The sequence below is a fragment of the Streptopelia decaocto genome (assembly GCF_964273445.1).
Source record: "Streptopelia decaocto genome assembly, chromosome: 5".
NCBI classification, from domain to species: domain Eukaryota; kingdom Metazoa; phylum Chordata; class Aves; order Columbiformes; family Columbidae; genus Streptopelia; species Streptopelia decaocto.
Window position 1 is genome coordinate 30,577,695 of NC_138659.1, and position 19,067 is coordinate 30,596,761.

General features: G+C 45.4%; 2 protein-coding genes across 2 annotated transcripts in view; one reads left to right on the plus strand and one right to left on the minus strand.

Annotated features, from left to right (window-relative positions):
- The window catches only part of COLGALT2 (collagen beta(1-O)galactosyltransferase 2), a 49,924-nt gene extending 48,617 nt beyond the window's left edge, over positions 1–1,307 (minus strand). The window contains exon 1 of the mRNA XM_082054729.1: positions 996–1,307. Coding sequence (XP_081910855.1) covers positions 996–1,252 — 257 coding nt within the window. The 5' untranslated portion in view covers positions 1,253–1,307. The remainder of the gene's footprint in view (positions 1–995) is intronic.
- Positions 1,308–6,588: 5,281 nt separating this feature from the next.
- On the plus strand, positions 6,589–17,826 carry TSEN15 (tRNA splicing endonuclease subunit 15; the record flags this gene model as incomplete). The annotated part of the gene is made up of 4 exons (XM_082053092.1): positions 6,589–6,735; positions 8,186–8,267; positions 9,216–9,351; positions 17,385–17,826. 4 exons carry the CDS (start codon positions 6,589–6,591, stop codon positions 17,587–17,589), a joined length of 570 nt encoding a protein of 189 aa, XP_081909218.1. The 3' UTR covers positions 17,590–17,826.
- Between the last annotated feature and the right edge of the window lie 1,241 nt (positions 17,827–19,067).

Genomic DNA, 19,067 nt, shown 5'->3' on the forward strand with positions numbered 1-19,067 from the left:
ACATCCCTTTATACAAAGTAAAACCACTTTATTGACTTTTTAAGTTAACAGGAATCTCTCCACTGACTTCCAGTGAACTGAACTTTGGCTTCAGCCCTATAGCTTCATTTCTTGTTTTACATAGTTACCATACTTAAAAATTTTTTTGGGTCCCTCCAAGCAATTGCTGTTCCTCCCACCATTTATGTCAGACTGAGGGGGAAAGTTTGGGGTTTTGCTTGTTTTTGTGATTTTTTTTGTCTTGCTTTTTACCTTTAGAAATAAAGGGAAATTGACCAGTTCCCAAATTGCCCTAATTCCTCCATGCGGACACACATTTGACTGCCACAGCTGCCCCCATGCTGTGATTTCTGAATACATCTCTGAGTCCATCTTTCAGACCACAGCCTTACAACAATGCTCCTTTTCAATGCCCATCCGCACCTCCCCGGCCCGTCTGCTCTCCAGCCTTGCCAGAGCCCGACCATCTCCCCACAAAGCCCGGTATTTACCAGCCTGGGAGCAAAGCCCGGCTCGCCGCACCGAGCCCTTCGTGTCTGTGGATTTGGACAAATACTAAGGCGGTGAATGTTCCCAGGCTTCGGGCCAGCTTCGCTCCGAAAACTCCTCTCCCTCCCACACTGCAAAGCCCTCTGGCTGCCGTGGGACCCTTTTCCCCGAACACGCGGGTCGGGGGGACCCCTCACCGGGTGGGCGAGCTCCTCCACAGAGACCCAAACTCCGGCTCTTCGGCTCCACCAGCGGGAGCTGCAACCGGGTTTTGCCGCCGCCTCCCCTCGGGCTCGGCCGGGCAGCGGTGCCCGAGCCCCGGCTCCCGGTGCTGCCCCCGCAGAGCGGGACGGGGCGGCCGGAAGAGCGGAGACACCCCCTTCCCCAGCACAGCCTCGCTCTCCGCTCCCTAAAACAGCCGCTCTCCCCGCCGGAGCCCCCCCGCCAGTCACAAGCAGGGGGGAACGCGGGGGCCTGAGGGCACCCCCCGGCCCCGCTCCCCTTACCAGAGGGCGATCCTGCTCTTGGGGTAGCGCAGCCGCTCGATGCAGCCGAGGAAATGGGGCAGCGTGTGCGCGGCGTTGCGGGCGATGATGGCCAGCAGCACGGTGGGCTGCAGCAGAGCCGACTCGGGCAGGGGCTGCGGCTCGGGGCTTGGCGGCGGGGGTGGAGGCGGCTCCGGGGGCAGGCTGGCCCCGCAGCCGCCCAGGAGAAGGAGGAGGAGAAGGGGCCGGGGGGCTCGGGGCCCGGCGCTCGCAGCCATGATGGGCGCGGGGCGGCCGCGGGAGCCGCGCCGGCGGTGCGGGGCGGCCGCTGCAGCGCGCCCGGCGCCGCGGGGGGGAGAAGGGGAGGTGGATGATGATGGAGGAGGAGGAGGAGCAGCGCTGCCGCCTGCCCAGCCCCGCGCCCCCCGGCCTTCCCCCCCGCATCAGGCGGGGGGAGCCAAGTTAGATCGGCTCAGCACCTGGACGGCTGCGCTTAGCGCAGGCTGCACACACCTGCGTGAGTCCGGCCCCGGTAAAAGGTACAAACCCCTACATTTATCCAGCGAGGTTTAGGTTGGAAAGAGCCGTCTGGCAGTTCCCATTACAGCCTGCCCTCCAAGTGCAGATGCTAACGCAGAGATCTCATAGTTTGCTCCTTACGTGGAGATCTTAGAATCACAGAATCATTTTGGTTGGAAGAGACCCTCAAGGTCATCAAGTCCAACCGTTAACCCACACCTGGCACTGCCCTATATCCCTGAGAACCTCATCTCCGTGTCTGTCCAACCCTCCAGGGATGGTGACTCCAGCACTGCCCTGGGCAGCCTGTTCCAATGCCCCACAGCCCTTTGGGGAAGAAATTGTTCCCAAGATCCAACCTCAACCTCCCCTGGCGCAACCTGAGGCTGTTTCCTCTGCTCCTGGCGCTTGTTCCTGGGGAGCAGAGCCCAACCCCCCCTGGCTCCAAGCTCCTTTCAGGCAGTTCAGAGATCAGAAGGTCTCCCCTCAGCTCCTGTTCTCCAGGCTGAAACCCCTCAGGCCCCTCAGCTGCTCCCATCACACTTGTGCTCCAGCCCCTTCACCAGCTTCACCACCATGATGCCCTCAGCCTTCCCCCCTGCTAAGGAGTGAAAGCTGCTTTGTGCTTTTATGTCAAAAAGTCTCTTGCAAAAATCCCCGGGATACACTAGGTGCAGTGTCTTCAGCTGGAACATGGCTTGAAGATGAAGATGTTACCTGTATTTCACTGAGCCACCCACCACAGAAACATTCCCATGAATGGACTGATGACAATTTAAGAACACCATAAATAAAACATGTTACAGCAATTAAAATTATTGTGTCATGAGCTTAAAAGGGGCATAATAATCACAGGTCTCTTGGAAGTTAATAGGATTTGTGCGCGTTAAAGCCTTTTCAAGATGAAATCTCTAATTAACTCTAAGGGCCTTATCCCGCCGTATCTGGTTTTTACTGTGGGTCAGCAGCTCCTCCAGTTTGAACAGACCTGCTGCAAGCAAACAGCACCATTGCCTGTGTGCTTGCGAGACACTTAGCAACCAAGCAACCTCTTGTGAATTATCCATAATCTCGCTGTGAATTGTTTGCAGCCCCGGTAGCGCACACATATATAGTTCATGCTTGCATTATTCTTTGTTGATAGAACATAATTTATCACCCACACCAAATTCTATTGTCTCAGTTTCCTGATCAGATGACTCCCAAAAAAACTAACATGAAAAGAAACGTCCTAGGAAAAGAGTAAACTTCAGTAAAGAATCTCCAGAGGTCAAATCATCGCGCTAAAATTTGAGAAGCTTCTGCGATTTGTAAGCATCTTCCTCAATAATTAGTAAAAATATATCCCTCCTGTTTGCCCTTCACAACACCTTTATAATTGTCCTTCCAGAATGATACGTTAATGAGGCTTTTACTTCATGGTTAGTTTGCCACATGTTGATTTTCTGCTTGGATTCATTAATCAAATAGAAGGAGCAGCTTTGTAGCCTGTATGAAGTGATTAGGGTTTTGCAGGAGCCTGTGCAGTTCTTGCTGTCTTCAGTGAAATTCAAAGTACCTTCAGTTCTTTTCATATTCCCTTCTTTTTGTTTTGTGAACAGCAGCAGAACCATAAAAATTTGCTGGGGGCAATGTGATTCCTCCAGCAGCATCCCACAAATAGTAATTTTCTCTTCAAAATGACATTCCCCTCACTCAAACAACTCACTTTGCTGGCTGCCTCATGTTGGTACAAAAGAAAAAATCTGGCCTTGCCCTGGAGAGGGAACAGCAGATGCCTGAACTATGAAATGTTTCTTCATGCATAACAGAAAGGCGTCAACTCAATTTCTTACTCCAAGACACATAGCACAGGTCAAAGTTTGGAAAGCTGAGGTCAACCCTCTCATTTCAAGTCACTCTTACATCTATAAATGCATGTACCTTTATGTGCATATACAAAGATGTCTGCCTACATTTTGACTTCTTTATTAGTTGCCAAAATTATACCCTGTGTTTTTTTAAGCCAAGCCCCAATCCTGCTGTAATAGAACCATTAACCACCCTGTGGTGAAATATTCTAGCTTTGAGGAAGAAACAACTTTTTGCAGACGTAAGTTCCACAGAGATAAATTTAGGCCATTTGTTTCAGCTTCCTCTAAATATCCGCACCAAACAAGAGCAGTCTAGCTGAGAGAACTGCCTCTGGCAGTGACATTCTCCCTCAGTTTGGCAGGTAACAAATTCTCTCAGAGGCAGCTTGCTTCTAATTTAGACTTGTTTCCCATGCAGCCAAAACCAGAGGATCCATCCTTCTGCTAAAGCATATCATACATACAGACCTATAAAAAACTACAGACAAGCCTATTTCCTTTCATTTGTAATACTTCTTCACCTCTGAGGACTCAAATCTATCCAATTCTCTTCCCAGCAGACCAGTGAACTTCTGTTGTCAATTCTTCTGTGAAAGTCTCAGAGACTGGATTCTTTTTTCCTATTTTTATTTTTATTTTGAGCCCAGAGAATAGAAGTGCTGGCTAAAACAATGGTTTTTAAAACAGGCCAACCTCCTCTAAATTGCTTGAATAAGATTGACCCCAAATATGAGTTCCTGTGGCTACAAACCACACACCTATTTACGTATTCAGTACATACAGATTAAGATTCATTGATGCTTTGTTTATGAGCTTAATGATTATTATATAATAGGAAGGGCTAAAGACAACACTGTTCATTTTTCACTAGGCCCTGCATCAATCTCATAGTCTCAAGATCATACCTGGTGTTTCCTCTCATCAGTGCTGTTTGGCATTTCCAACATCATTTTCCTGGTGTAGCCTGATCAAGAACAAGCACCGTGTACAAGCGAGGGCTTTAAAGTCTCTTTCTCATCTCATGTTACAATATGCTCCGTGTATCTGTTTAAAACACCACAGAGTTGGGTTTTTTTTGTGCATGGACAGCAGCTTGAAGCTATTCAAAGTGCTGTAAGAGACAGGCCTGACTTCATTTAAGTCAGTCTTTTAAATTCATCCAAAGAGATGCCAAGACAGATGGAGCTGCTAAGCCAGACCTGGGAGACTTTGCATTAGGCAAACCATGCTCGCACTGGAAGGCAGGGATAATCCTAAGTAAAGCAGTCCCAGATGATTACATAACAATACCTTGAATCTAAATCTCCTAACCAGTCTATAAAAGTTTTGGATACTGTACATTAACAACACATTATTTGCTTTTGTTTCTGTTTTACTCTTCTTCTCCCTTCATACTTCCCCTCCAGGCATTTCTCTGTCTTTCCAAAGGGACTTTCACTCAGATTAGGTTTGTTATGTTCGTCTGTAGTTGATTCTCCCCACAATTATTTTCCCCTCTTTCCCTACAGATTAAAATCTTCCCTTTTTTACACAAACACCTCGCTGCCTGCCTCTTGCCCGTTTACCCTGTGATCCACGGGTTTTCTCCCACCTCAGGGCTCCCCAGGCCCACATGCCTCAGTGATGTCTCTATTAAGTTTAATGGAGTTTTACAAAAGGTCAAAGCAGACTATAAAACAAAGAACACGATTCAAACAGAACAGGAATTGGTTACTTACCAGAGGAACCTGAAAGACAAACCTGGTGATAAAGCTTGAAGAATATGCACATAGCAACAAACCATTACATTTGGCAAGGACAGGTGGCATATTATGAACTTGGGTGAACTATGCTCATTATACAGTCATTTTAATACAAAAACACACCTTCTTGCTGAAGGCTGCCTGCCTCCAGAACACCCCTACTCACTGAGCATGCGTAGAAAATATTGTTTACTGTATGTTTTAAACCAAGGCGAGAAAAGTTTAGACCAATAGACTTTGAATAGGTATAAATATGTAGAAGATGCTAGGAGTGGTTAAAAGTTGAAATGTATACATATGTAACTTAACCTGCTTCTAGTGTGCTAGCTTCGTGAAAGATCGCTAGCACCCTTTCCTGTGCAGAACTGCAAATAAAACAAATATCTCGACCCTGTGTGTGAACTGGTGTCTGCACGCTAGGTAACAATCCCCCTTTTTGGGACAACAGCAGGATGGCGTCGCTGGCTGCTCCACTGGCCCCGTGGCAAGAATGGCAAAGCCACCACACCCAGGGAACGATGGACAAGTGTCTGCTGGCACCTGCAGGTGGTAAAGAAACACATTAAGTCATAGAATCATAGAGTTACTTTGGTTGGAAGAGGCCCTCAAGATCATCGATTCCAACCATTAACCCAACACTGGTGCTACCCCATGTCCTGAGAACCTCATGTCCATCTGTCCAACCCTCCAGGGATGGTGACTCCAGCACTGCCCTGGGCAGCCTGTTCCAATGCCCCACAGCCCTTTGGGGAAGAAATTGTTCCCCACATCCAACCTCAGCCTCCCCCCAGCACAACTTGAGGCCGTTTCCTCTGGTCCTGGTGCTTGTTCCTGGGGAGCAGAGCCCGACCCTCCCTGGCTCCAAGCTCCTTTCAGGCAGTTCAGAGATCAGAAGGTCTCCCCTCAGCTCCTGTTCTCCAGCTGAACCCCCCAGGTCCCTCAGCCGCTCCCATCGCACTCGTGCTCCAGCCCCTCACCAGCTCCGGTCCCTTCTCTCAACGTGCTCCAGCACCTCAAGGCCTTTCTTGGTGTGAGGGGCCCAAAACTGCACACGGTATGTTCAGTATGTGGAGATGCTCTTGTAACGTAAAGTATTTTTGAAGTGCTCCTCGTCTCTCATAGAAAACATTCTAAGCCCAAACATGCTGAAATTTGTGTCTGGGTTATGAAGCCTGCCTTGCTGGTCTGAAACGTCTCATGTCCAAGCTCCACATCTCTCTGGCAGGCTCCTCTCTGCTGCCTGGGTCTCCACACAGACATGGCAGCCTCAGGGCTCTGCTCTCCGGGCTTCCTGCTCGAGGGAGTTACTTGAAATCCGCAAGCTTCCTTGCGAAATAAGACCTTAAAGTGACTGCGGAGGGACCCGGTGTGATGAGCTAAGCAGGGTTTAGCGCGGGGAGCAGCCCAGCCTCGGCTCGGCGGGAACGGCGCGCAGGCGGAACGCGAGCGGCGCCGCCGCCGTTGCCGGGGAGCGCTGGGCTGCGTGACACCGGGGAGCGCATGGAGCCGGCGGCCCGCCCGGGGGAGGAGGGGAAGGATGGGGACAGCGGCCCCGCCGAGGGCACCTCCGCGGGCGGGCGGGAGCCGGGGGATCGGGGGGACTGGGCGGGGGTGGCCGGCGGCAACTGGATGGCGATTCACCCTACGGTAGGTGTGGGCGGGAGCGGCGCGGCCCGTCAGCGCCCGGGCGCGGAGGCGGGTCCCTCAGGGGCTCGGCGCTGCGGCGGGTCCCTCAGCCCCTCGGGGGGTGACTCACTCCCGCCGGGGTCTCCTCAGCCCCTCGGGGGCGACTCAGTCACTCTGGGGTACCCTCGGGGGATGACTCAGTCGCTCTGGGGTCCCCTCAGCCCCTCGGGGGTGACTCAGTCACACTGGGGTCCCCTCGGGGTCCCACTCTCCCACCCTTGCCCCAGCCCCTGACAGGATCCCCCCACCGTGGCGCTGAGGAACATCTCGGGCCGGGGGTGCACATTGGTGGTCATCCCGAGGCTGAGGGGCTGGGGAAATGGGGTGTCCCCCCTCCAGAAAGGGGGAGATTTTAATATGTGTCTTTTTATTGGGCCTGTTGAGAGGCTGGCAGGTTGCTGGGGGAACGTACCTGTCTGGAACTATTGCAGTTACAGCTCGACAGTCAATTTTTTCTGCATGTTACTCGATCAATGTTTAACGGAAAGACATTCTCATTTTGTACCAAAAGCTATATCTGCGAAACAGAGTTAAGAAGTTCATTAGTGCGCATAAAGCATTTAACATAGGCACCAGCGTTACCATGCCAGCTGTGCTGGCTAACGAGCACTTATATGAGTTACCTGGACACCTTAGGCTGTCATTCTGCTGCATACAATGATTTTATTTAGTAGTCTAAAGAAACAATACATTTTTTATTTAAAATATAACAACATTTAAAACTAATTTCTCTAAGTATAATATTGTATGGCACTTGCTCGTTGGTGCATTTTAATCTGTAACAGGAAGCCGGCTCATGGCCTTCAGCAGCAAATATATTAGATTTTCAGCTTTTCAGTGGAGTAATTTTTTAATCTGTGTGTATAGAATTACATGAGCTCCCTTTTCATTGGAGTGGGGCTGGGCTAGATGGCATTTGAAGGTCCCTTCCAACCCAAACTGTTCTATGATCCTGTGAATGTCTCTATTAGTAGGGCACGAGGTTGTAAATGCTGACATCACAGCTGGAAAACACCACTGTTTTGAACTTTAACCCCATCTTAATTTTTAGTACACTGAAAACATAGAGGTATTTAATTTGGCTGTCATCTTATGTTGATGTACTGCTGCGAAAATAGGTAAAATTCATAGCCCTTCTCCACAAAGCTAGAGCTGTTCCAGAAATAGTTGCGATTCCTCATTTTTTTGTTTATTTGGCTTGCTTGCTGAAGCACCAAAATAGGGGGAATGTGGAAAAAAGAGCTTTCAAGATACTGTCAGAAAACAAGTCCTGCTTTTTAATTGCCTGTTAGACCTTAAAACTGGTTTCAGACTTCAGTGGCTTAGATAGCTTTACAGATTCTGGGTTTGATCTGTGCCTTCTTAATATAAATTCTGCTTTCCTTCACCAACGTTACTTTTTTGGTTTCAGTTCACAGAAATGATGTCTCTCGATATATCTGACAGTACTCAAATCTATGTTGCGTTTCTGGTATATCTGGACCTCTTGGAAGGTAATTCAATGAAGCGACCGGATAGACATCTCAACAAATCTGTTTGCCTTTAGCTGCTGTTAAAGTTTGTGCTGGTCATAGAGTCCTCATTTTTAGCTTTATCTCAAAGTTACGAAATCATAGCATTTCACTAAGGTTACCATTTAGCAAATGGTTGTTTTCTGGGAAGAGCAAGAATTTCTGTAGGAAAAACGATGATTTGGAAGTCTGGCGGCAATAATTATGACAAATGCAGTGTAGAGAGTAGGAGCGAGCAGAGTTACAAGATTTATAAGCTGTCTGCGATTTTCCTGTGTTGGTGTTATTGAAAAGGGACAGTCTGTAGGCAGGCAGCTTAATGAAAATACTTGAATTTCTCTTGGAGGCTGGTGGTTCTCAAGGTCAGGGTAGGTTTTACAAGCCAGAAAGCACCGTATCTGTTATTGTTACACATCTGAAGAAAATCCCTTAATAGGCGTTAAGTCTCCTGTAGTTCTGCAACAAAAACATTTAGCCTTATCCCTTCAAGCAGAACGGAAGAAGTGTGTATTATCATTAATCGTGGTTTTAGCACCTGCTCCTTCACAGTTTAGGGTACTGATTTGGATTATACTTTTATGCTGCACATGACTAAAGCTGCATGTGTTTTATCTTCTTTTTACCTTTTTTTTAAAGCTAATTTTTGCCTCTTTGGAACAAAGCTTTGTCAGACAGATCCCTATTCACTGTCAGTGCAGCTCTGGAGTCAGCAGACCACTACCGTTTCATGAGTTTCTTTAACAGGATTGATTCTCAGAAGGAGAACTTGACATTTGAATGGGGTAGTTTCCCCTCATGGGAAATGATCTGTGAGGAAAGGGAGGGAAAACAGGACCTAAGACATTAACTTAAATACCAAATTTAATATTTGAATGATTAAAACTCGAGTTTTGTGTTCTGATCCTTCTCATTGATGATGAACCTTTCTAGGGAGAAACTGGCACGAAGTGAAGCATGTTGGAGTAGCGGAACTGCAGCTCATCTGTTTACACGCACGTGAAAAAGAACAGGATGGGTTCCAGGTGATGGTGCCGATACCTGCGCACTTATCGTTAAGCCACGAGAGGTGAGGATGTGGTTGGTGTTTGGCTCGCGTTACCAATGGGATAAAATGAAGAACAGATATATTTAACGGGCTGCTGATGCCCTGGTCACGAGGGGAAGGAAACAAAGGAGTATCAGAGGAAAGCAATATCTCAGCCCGTGAGCAGAGTTATTTTGGCCCGCAAACCAACGTGCAAAGTTGCATTTTCTTTAATTTTCTAAGCTTCAGCCATCTGTGCTTCTCCCTCCCTGAAAATGGTAATGACTTTGGTGTCAGCTTCCCACAGCAACTGACTCCTCCTGCTCATTAATGCTTTGTGTTGTTTAGAAGTTCTCTTTCTAAAAATTGTTTAATCTTACGGATAAGCATGGTGGGTTTGGTTTGGTTTGTTTTTTGTTCTGAAAGTATAATTTGGCTACTTTCAACTGGAAATTCCTTTCTTATCTAGAATCTAATGTGTGACTGTCCTTTGAGCTGTCATCTTGCCTGACTCTCTTTGCATGTGCAAGACTAAATAATTCTCAAGCAGAGGACAACACAGCTATGACTTTGTAATATTACAGATATTTGCAGCTTAGAGAAATTCCGCTTCAGTAATTTTACAGTATATTTTAAATGGCTGGAGGCTTCAAGCAGCTTCAAACACAAGAGTTATTTACTCTCTGATCCTGGCCGTCTTTTCTTGTTGGTATTTGCCTTTCTCCCCCATGGTCTCTCTGGAGACCTGAACTATTTCAGCTGCAGCATATCGGTAGTATGTTTTCCAATGTCTTCTGTTCCTACTCCCGCAAGGAGATTGTGCTCAGGGCTGGCTTTACAGGTCTTATTAGTGTTTACTCTCCCCTCTTGCTCTGTGGGCAGCAGCCTGACACAGTAGCAGATAGCTGATATATTACACTTGCAGACATTGTGTGCATTTGTGCACTCCAGCAGTGGTGGTTTAGACATACTATGGGTTTTGCCTTTTTTTTTTTTTTAGGTTTTAGAAGTGACAGTCCCTTGCAGTCTCTCTGCTATGTGTTTTCCCCTTGTAGGGTATCTTCAGAGGAAATTAACTTGTGAGGGGGAAGCAAATTACTTCCAAGGTGTTGCTGGAGTTGAGCACTTGCTGAAAAATCTTCCGTTTGCAAATATTGGTCGATCACTTTTGTGGTCTCAGTCTTCCAGAGAAATATGGTGTAATCTCAACAGAGGAAAGCTGCTGAGAGGTCTTGCAAGATGCAATGCCGAGTGTCATTTGGCTTCTCTGCAAGAAGCGCTGTTTGTGTGTGATGGGACACACGGCTGTTTGTGTTTTGGACTTGATTTTTAGGTGGGAATAGAAGGCAGAAAATTAGTATATGGGATCTGTGAGAACTCGGCCTACGTGCTGAGTTGTGGTGCTTGTTTAGTGCAGTAGATTTCCACCTAGGCTGGAAACTTTGATTCCTGGCTATGGATCAATGCCAGCAAGTATGTTCTAATTAGCTTTTAATGACGGGGAGATATTGCACTGCGTGTATGTCCCATCTTGTACTGTTTCATTGGAGCTTTTCACTTGGAGCCTCTGAATTTGTTTGTACTGTGGCGATACTGTTTGCTCTGCTGCTGGCACCAGCACGGATGGAATCCATTACTGGAAGGATGTGTGTTAGAGAGGCAAAGTGTGAATGCGTCACATTGATTAAAAGTACAGTTTGTGACTAAGTTTTGCTACAGGGCAACTACACAGAGTGTATTGTCGCTAAAATGAGCTGAATACTGGGCTATAATGCCAGATGAGTCCATTAAAGCCTGTAGGTGCTCAACACCCATAGATGTTGTCAGGCAGGAAGATTGTATATGCTTGTATTGTTGTTATTAAATGTGCGTATGCATGCTTGGAATTCTGTTAGCAGTTCACCGCTGATCAGAAGGGCCTGGTCTGTTTTTGTAGAGAAAGGACAGCATCTGCTTCACTCCTTTGCTGAAAGTGAAAAACACGTAGTATAGACAATAATTGTAGCTTGAGGTTATGTTGCGCAGAGGGAGGCCATTAAAAAGGGATCCTGCAGAAGGAGTTGGAACCACTATTACAGTACTGCTGCCTCTTTGTTCTGACAGTGATACATATTTGTTGTTGTGATTCTTGATAGCAGGAGGCTTGTTAGGTATCTGAGGTCTTAAATGATATTTTCTCACTTGACTTGACAGGAGAGCTTTTGTACTTTGCGCTACTTTGCCGTTTTGTTCAAAGCAATGCTTTGGCTTTTCGCGTTACCTATTAAAGATGGAGGAATAGGTATGAGTACGAGTGAACACAGCTCCCTGAATGTTGAAAACAAGCCGTTGGAAAGGGTTGGGAAGGTGAAAACCTCCGGTCCTCATTGCTGGGCCTGGAAATGTGCTCAGTGCAAAAGCAGCTGGCAAACAGCAGCGTGCATAAGCAGGATTGCCTGGGGAGCGGCTGCAGGGGTGGTTTTCATCTTGAAGCCATTTCTGCCAGGCTTGGCCTTCCCAGGTGTCTCATCAAGATTCTGTCCTGGCCGACACTCAGAGGAGTGTGTCCTTAAAAGGCCAGAGTAAAGTTGCTGTGGAAACTACCAGCAAGACACCTGAGCAGATGATAAATACAAGAGCCCTACCAAAAAAAAAAACCCAAACTACTCAGTGGTTTTTAGCCTGTTAGAAGATTTCATCATGTCCAAGTTTAAGCGTGACAGTTAATTGCTTGAGGCAGAAGCTGTTGCGCTCACTGGGGTCGCTGTCCACTTGTACAAACGGCTTGATGGAAGCTGATTGTCCTGCCCTACTGGTGTAAGGCTGTGTAGTAACTCATTGAATTGCAAAATTCTGGAGCAAAGGGATCACCAGTGTAGCCTTGTACAGTCTGAAAAGTGGCTTCATGCTGTGTGAGCATGCTCTTAAAATGAAGATTGCTGAATCTTCTGCAAGTAAGATCTGGAGAATAACATGCAACTTATGTCTGTCTTGGACTGCTCTCTGAACCACACACAGCTGACAGAAGTCAGGAGAACCTTGTGTTTGTTCCCCTTTGAATTTAGCACTGGTTCACACTTGCAGGAGGAATTTGTAGGTTGATTCTATGGCAGCTGGATTTTCTAGATACCGTTGAAAGCCTTCATCCTTCCAAGGACCAGGGAGTTAGATGCTGGATTTAGTGGAATTACATGCTCTCTGTCCTAGACATATAACATTGTCCAAGCAAAATGTTACTAATAAATCATCAGATTAAATGATACATCGCTGCCCTGTTTGGTTTTTGTATGCAAGTGCTGGGTATGAAGGATGAAGTCCCCTGCGTGAAGTTACGGAGTAAAAGAAAGTGAAGTTTGTTTCAGGTGAAGAGTGAAAGCATTATTTTGTTAAAATGGTAACCTAATTTGGAAGAAGACTACAGAAATGTTTCATTATAAAGCGAAGAAGCATGCTTAGAAGTAAATCTGAGGACTGGAAATGATTTATCCTCTTTTAAATGTGTAGTCTGAAGTAGACCTTAGTCTAATCTAAAGGTGTTTTACTTCTAAGAAGCACTGTTATCATACATGCACTGGAAGTGTCACATGTGCCTTATCTTGCATCCCCATCACAGTTTTGTCCCAGCTGTTCTGCTATGAGCATTATTTGAGTTGGTTGCGGAGTACTAAGAGTGAACGTCCTATAGTTGGTGTATCTTGTAGAACTTTGCTGAATTTTGATTCCTCCTTTATGCATAATGTCTTGGGTTTTTTTAACTTCCACCTTCTATTTCTTGAGGTTTCAATTCCTTTTCCTGACCAGTGAGGCACATGGTGTTTTCTTTAGGTTTGTGCTTTGTTTTGTTTTGTTTTCCATTACAAAAAAATGAGTTTCTTCTAGCAGCTCATGTTCCTGTAGATTGGAAACAAATCCCAAGAAACAGTGGTGTCCATTTACACCTCCCACCACCACCGTGTGCTTCTCCCCATATATTTCAAAGCACAAAGTTAATATTGCTGCCCGCCCTACAGCTGGGTCTGGAGCAGCATTCCTGATGGAACTTCTCTGAGCTTCCAGTGTTTCTGCTGCTTTTCAGAGGTATTTGCGTGGCATCTGTCATTGAAATACTCCTTTGTTCATCACAAAACTTCCTGCTCCTGTTATCTTGCCTTTGTGATTCTGTTAGTTTTTTACTTTTTGGATAGTCAGTTAAAACCTCAAGCTACAGTTTCCTGAAGTTAACCAGTAATATACCAGTTTCTTTCTCTGGAGTGAAAAGGGCAATGTTATTTTGTTGGGAGCAGATCATTAAGATTTCTGATGTGTGTTGAAGGCCTACCTAGAATTAAAGTCTTTTGTTAGTTAAAAAGAAGTAAAATGGGGAAAAGATGGAAAATTCTTTTCTTTGAATGGATTTGCATGGATTCTTGGTTTTGTTTTTTGTTGGGTTTTCTTTTGTTTTTAAGCTATTAATTGCAACAATAATATAAGACCAGGTGAGCTCACGATTGCCATTTAGTTCGAATGCAGCAGTAAAGGCAGATGCAGGATGACATTCATAGTGCAGTTACCTTAGCTGCAGTTGTCCTTGCATTATGTTAAATAAATTAAACCTGCTCTTATGACTAATTCTTTGGTAAAAAAAAAAAAGCAATCCCTACTCACTGTAGTTTATAGATATCTAGAAAGCCTTTTCTAAAGTCCTTCCTGTGATGCTTTAGAAATTCCAGGTCTTACTTTTGTGCGTCTCCTTCACATATTTGAGGTTAAATCCCTTTCATCTCCAGCAATGAGGTGTATGTGAGGTTGCTTCCTGGGTTGAAACTGTGTTTCTCATGGTGGGAGCAGATCCTAGCTGGCAGCGAACATGCAGACAACATCAGTTATTATAGATAGATTTTCAAGCTATTTTGAAAACTTTGGACTGTATGAACTGTAACAGAAGAGAATTATTATTTAATTTTTTTTTTTCTATTTATGGGACTTAAATAAAACTTCCCAGTGTTTTTTGTGATGTATGTGTTCCCCTAGCTGCTGTATGTTTTCCTTTCATAGTGCCTTTGTTTGAAATGTACCTTTTTGTGTAGGAAACCTAAAGCCAATTTTAATATTCAATGGCTTTTCTTGATGAGAAGGAGAGAAGGGAGAAGAGTGGTTGCAGGATATTTTAACTCCTAGCCTTCCTGCTGTGCATGCAGCACACTTGATTGTTCTGTTCGCTCTCTTGGGGCTTGAGATGCTTTTTCTTTTTTATCAGGTAGTGGCATAAGCCCTGAGAAGGCTGCATGTACAGGGCTGACTGTCCGTGCTCTTCTTCGCCAGGCTGAGCCTGTGTATTAACAATGATGAGCCTGTGGATGGGCAAGTCTGAGGTGAGGAACAAGGCTGAGCCTGTGGATGAAGATGTACTGAAGTGATTTGAGTATTGTGTTGTACAGTGTGCTTCAGGAGATGACAAAGTGAAACGGTGCCTTCTTCCAATGTAGGCTTTACTTGAGGCTGGCCTGAAAACTCGCTAAACTTTTATTCAGACACTGCAGAACTCAGCTGCACCTTTTATCATGTTAAATCTCTCTGTTCTGCTTAAAACCTGATGCCTGTTGGAAAGGAGGAGCCACGTAGAGCTAGTCCATGCCAAATGCTTGACACCAGGGCTTCTTTGAGGTTCATGTTGTTGGAGCATGGCCTGTAAATGCTGGGGAACCAAAACCAGAGTCATTGTGTACCCCTTGGTTTCTCTGGGATCAGTGTTTGCAGAATATGTCCTAACGAAGTTGTTACTCTTGAGGAAAAGGCTGGTCTGAATGCTGGTGACTGGAGGTTGTCAAGACTCCACATATGCCAAAAGTACTGGATGTACTGAATTCTCCTGTTCCAGAGTCTTCTAATATTTGACACTTGCAGAAGCATTAAATCCACTTTTACTTAAGCAAAAGCCATCTTTTATTACTGACATCACTCGTATGGTGTAGCAGATGTACTGTAACAAAGTCCACTAGCTCTGTTGGGGGAGGCATTACGTGTGGGCTTCTTGTTTAGAACTTCACTTTGAGTGAGATGGGCAGCCTAGAGGGCTGTGTCTCTTGAAGTAAAGGCTTCTTGCCTTGATTAGGAGGTCAGATGTGCATTCCTTTGAGTTTTAGAAGGCCAAGAACAATTATTGCTTTTTTTTTTTTCCATATAGGGTGTTAGATACATCGAAAGGATTAAAAAACCCTACACCTTTCCTGCAGTATTTCATCTTCCTGTTCATGGCAGGTAGCAAGTGCAGTGAAATTGGCACAAACCCAGTTGTTCTCTGGCTCCTTTGAAATCTCCGCTGCTGCAGAGAAACCTTGTGAACATGCAGGATGCAGAGGCTCACAGTGATGCCTTCGGGGAGGAGGGGAAACGCAGGCGCCTGATACAGACTTCCTGAATTCCGAAGCTTGTTCTTTCAAAAGATCCCCTCTCACGAACCCACAGATGTGCTGCGTTGCGTTAGGGCTGGTTGTGGTATGCCACGGTTTCACCACCCTCATTGTAAAAAATGTCTTCCTCATGTCCAGCCTGAATCTCCCTCCTTTAGTTTAAAACCATCACTCCTTGTCCTATCTCAACAGGCCCTGCTAAAAAGTCTGTCCCCATCTTTCTTTTTGGCCTCTTTTAAGTCCAAAAAGGCCACACTAAGGTCTCCCCAGAGCTTCTCTTCTGCAGGCTGAACACGACGAAAAATGTCACATTGCTTGAAGTACGAGTCTTCTGCAGGTGTCTCCTGTTGGTGGCCAATACAGTATCTCTTTGCTTACTTGCTCTCTTGTTATGAAATGTGCTGATAGCAGGAGGACCAGAATATGGCTTTTCACAGCCTTAGGATCTCTCTCACTCTATTGTATTGCATTACATATGGGCCAGTGGTGAAAGCAGAAGAAAAGGCACTACTGAGTTCAGCCCAGTTGAATTATGACCAGCTCAGGACACAGATGGATACTTAAGAGGGTCATGGGCTTAATAGCGTACGCTTTCCAGGCCGCTGCTTATTCTCTGCCACTTCCCATTTGGCTTTTGTTAAGAGATCAAAGAGCTTTGGAAGGAAGATGATGATTAAAGTTTGAAAGCTGATGCATTTACAAAGAACCTTATTTTCAGCTACAGTGCCCAGCTTCAGAAATTGACATTTTCTGATGAGTGAGATCTCAGGGGCACACGAAGCGAGGGGTGGTTTTTGCCACTGCACAGCTGACCTCTCCACAGGCTGTAACCTGGCTGGGCAATCCCAGACGAGGCCTCTTGCACCCAAGGTTTGGGTGAAGGAGAAAGCTCCCCATGAAACGCTGCTATGGGGAGTGTTACTGCTCTGCGCTGCTTCAGAACTTGCTCCCCGCTCAGAACAGTAACGCAAGGACTCCAGAAATTAATGTTGTCCTCAGCTCTGGACTGAAAAGTAACTGGCATGTTATTCTTCAAATAAGCTGAACAGGAAAAATTGCATAACTTTGTCTTGAATTTTTAAGGAAGATGTTATTTATGCCAACTGTCTTGAAGAACATTAGTCTTGTGGCTTCTAGTCTAGACGGGGAGGTAGAGAAGCCTGGCGTCGCTTCCTGGGTCATCACAGCCTGGCAGAGAACTGCAGCGCAGAGGCTGGAGGATTTATCTCTACAAATGGAACAAGCTTTAATTATTTTGTTCTCTAATTGGACACCGTGTGTTATTCAATTAGATATATATATATATATATATTTTTTTTTTTTTTTAATCTGATGAAAACACGGCCATTAGAGATTGCCATGCTATGATCGTGGTAGTGGAAGGATGGTTGAGGCATGTGCATAGTCGTACACCTAAGCAAACCTTAGAAGTGTGTGTTGAGCCATTTCCAACAGAGATGGATGTAACTGATTCTATTTTTATTAAATTATTTGTTTGATTTTGTTGCTTGATTCTGTACCTTTGGATTTTTAGTAGATTTGGATTTTTGGACTTGGTATTTTTTTTTTTATATTATACTTTCTTTAGTGAAGACAAACATGCAGAACAAAACTAGGCTGAATAAAAATAGCAATGCTGCACTTCTACCTTTGTGCCATTGTTAGGTGGTTCTGGACTCCTTTCTAACCGCCTGTTTCCTCTTCCAGGATAAGAGAAATCCTGACAAAAGCGTCTCTCCCACCGGACAATCCCGACACCCCGCTGTCGGTTACCTTGGCCATAGTTGAGACAGATTCCACAGTGGTCTACTATAAAGTGACTGATGGCCTCGTGATGCCAGATCCTCCTGCCGATGCTGAAGATGTGGACAATAAACAGTGGAGAAAGAAAAGAAAGAAGCTTTTCAAATGATTAAGACAAACGGACTTTTCTTCAGCTACTGTCCTCAAAGCTAAACAAATCCAGGAACTTATGCATGTGCATAAGTAGTGTGCTGAAGTCTGCCTTCTGCATATCAAACATCTGGTCAGGGAGAAGAAAGGCTCGTGCAGCTGTGCTGTAATGAAATGCTATTTAAAATATGAAGTGGGTTGCGCTTTGAGACAGATTATTCCCAACTAATAAATATACCTGTGAGATGTTTCCAAAGCTGGTCTCCTTTGTATCTAAGTATATAACACAATAAACACATCCTTACCCATATTGTAAATATTGGTTAAAGTAGCTCACAGAGTGTCTTTGTCCTAACTCTGTCCTTAATACTGGACATAGTTCTGCTCTTTAAACTGGCTGCCCAAGAGGTGCTTCAGCTAGGAGCAAATTAAGAGGAAAAAGCCTGACTTTTAGTTTCTTCTATGGGAATTTTCCATGGCTTTCACATAGAAATCTTCTTCAGGTTAAACTTAGAGTTTCTTGGCAATCAAATACCATCCCAGAAGCAGTTTCTTGAGTACAAAAAGGTCCGTATGACATTTGTGTGGCCAAGGACCACACATTCAAAATTTGAAGCACAAGAGCTCTTTTTTTTTTGTGCTTGGGTATAAGAATGGGAGGGAATCCAAAAAAACAAGTTGGAAATGAAAGACCAGTTAAGCTTTACTGTCCACACTCCGTGGATGTGAACGCTGAGCTGCTGAAGGAGCCAGACGAGCCCTACGTGAGGCTGAGTACGTTTGGATGCTTTTTTGGTTGCTTTTCTTTCCTGTACAGCAAGGCGAAGACCGTGGGTCTGTGGGCTTCGGTCATGGAGAAAGGCAAAGAAAAATCCTCTCATTCTCAGTCTTCCTGCCCTCATGGAGGAAAAACGTAATCTTATTTTGGTCCGATGCCATACGGCCTTAAAAAGGTACCTGTGTGCTGCCTCCTGCTGTGCTGGGTTTGACCTTAACATCGAAATTTCATGTGCTCTACAGCTTATTCCAGAAAGTAAATCTTGCACTTTGCTGGGCTACAAACCTCCAGGTAAATTGTGTTAGATGCCTCAGCCCCAGTGTGTTCAGGGAAAATACGTGAAGGCGGCTATAAAAAATACTACATATTGCAGAATTTATACTTAAGCGACACACAACCCCAGAAGCAAATGCTTTTGCATTTGCTTCAGTTTCAGGGAAATGCTGCCATTGTGCAGTTTGCTGCATAGCTGATGCTAACTTGGCGTTTCTCCTTCGTTTTGTTTTTTCTAGGCACGGAAAGCAGCACATAACATGAGCCTCCTGTTCTATATACTGCAAACTGCTTACCCAGGGGCTGCAGAGACTGTGTCTGGAGGCTTTGACTTCTGCCACGTGTCCCACTGAGAAATAGTTATTATACAGCCCTTTTTCCAGCCTCGTTGGGTTGTGCTGGTTCTTTATTTCTGAGGATAAAAGAAAAGAATAATAAATAATATC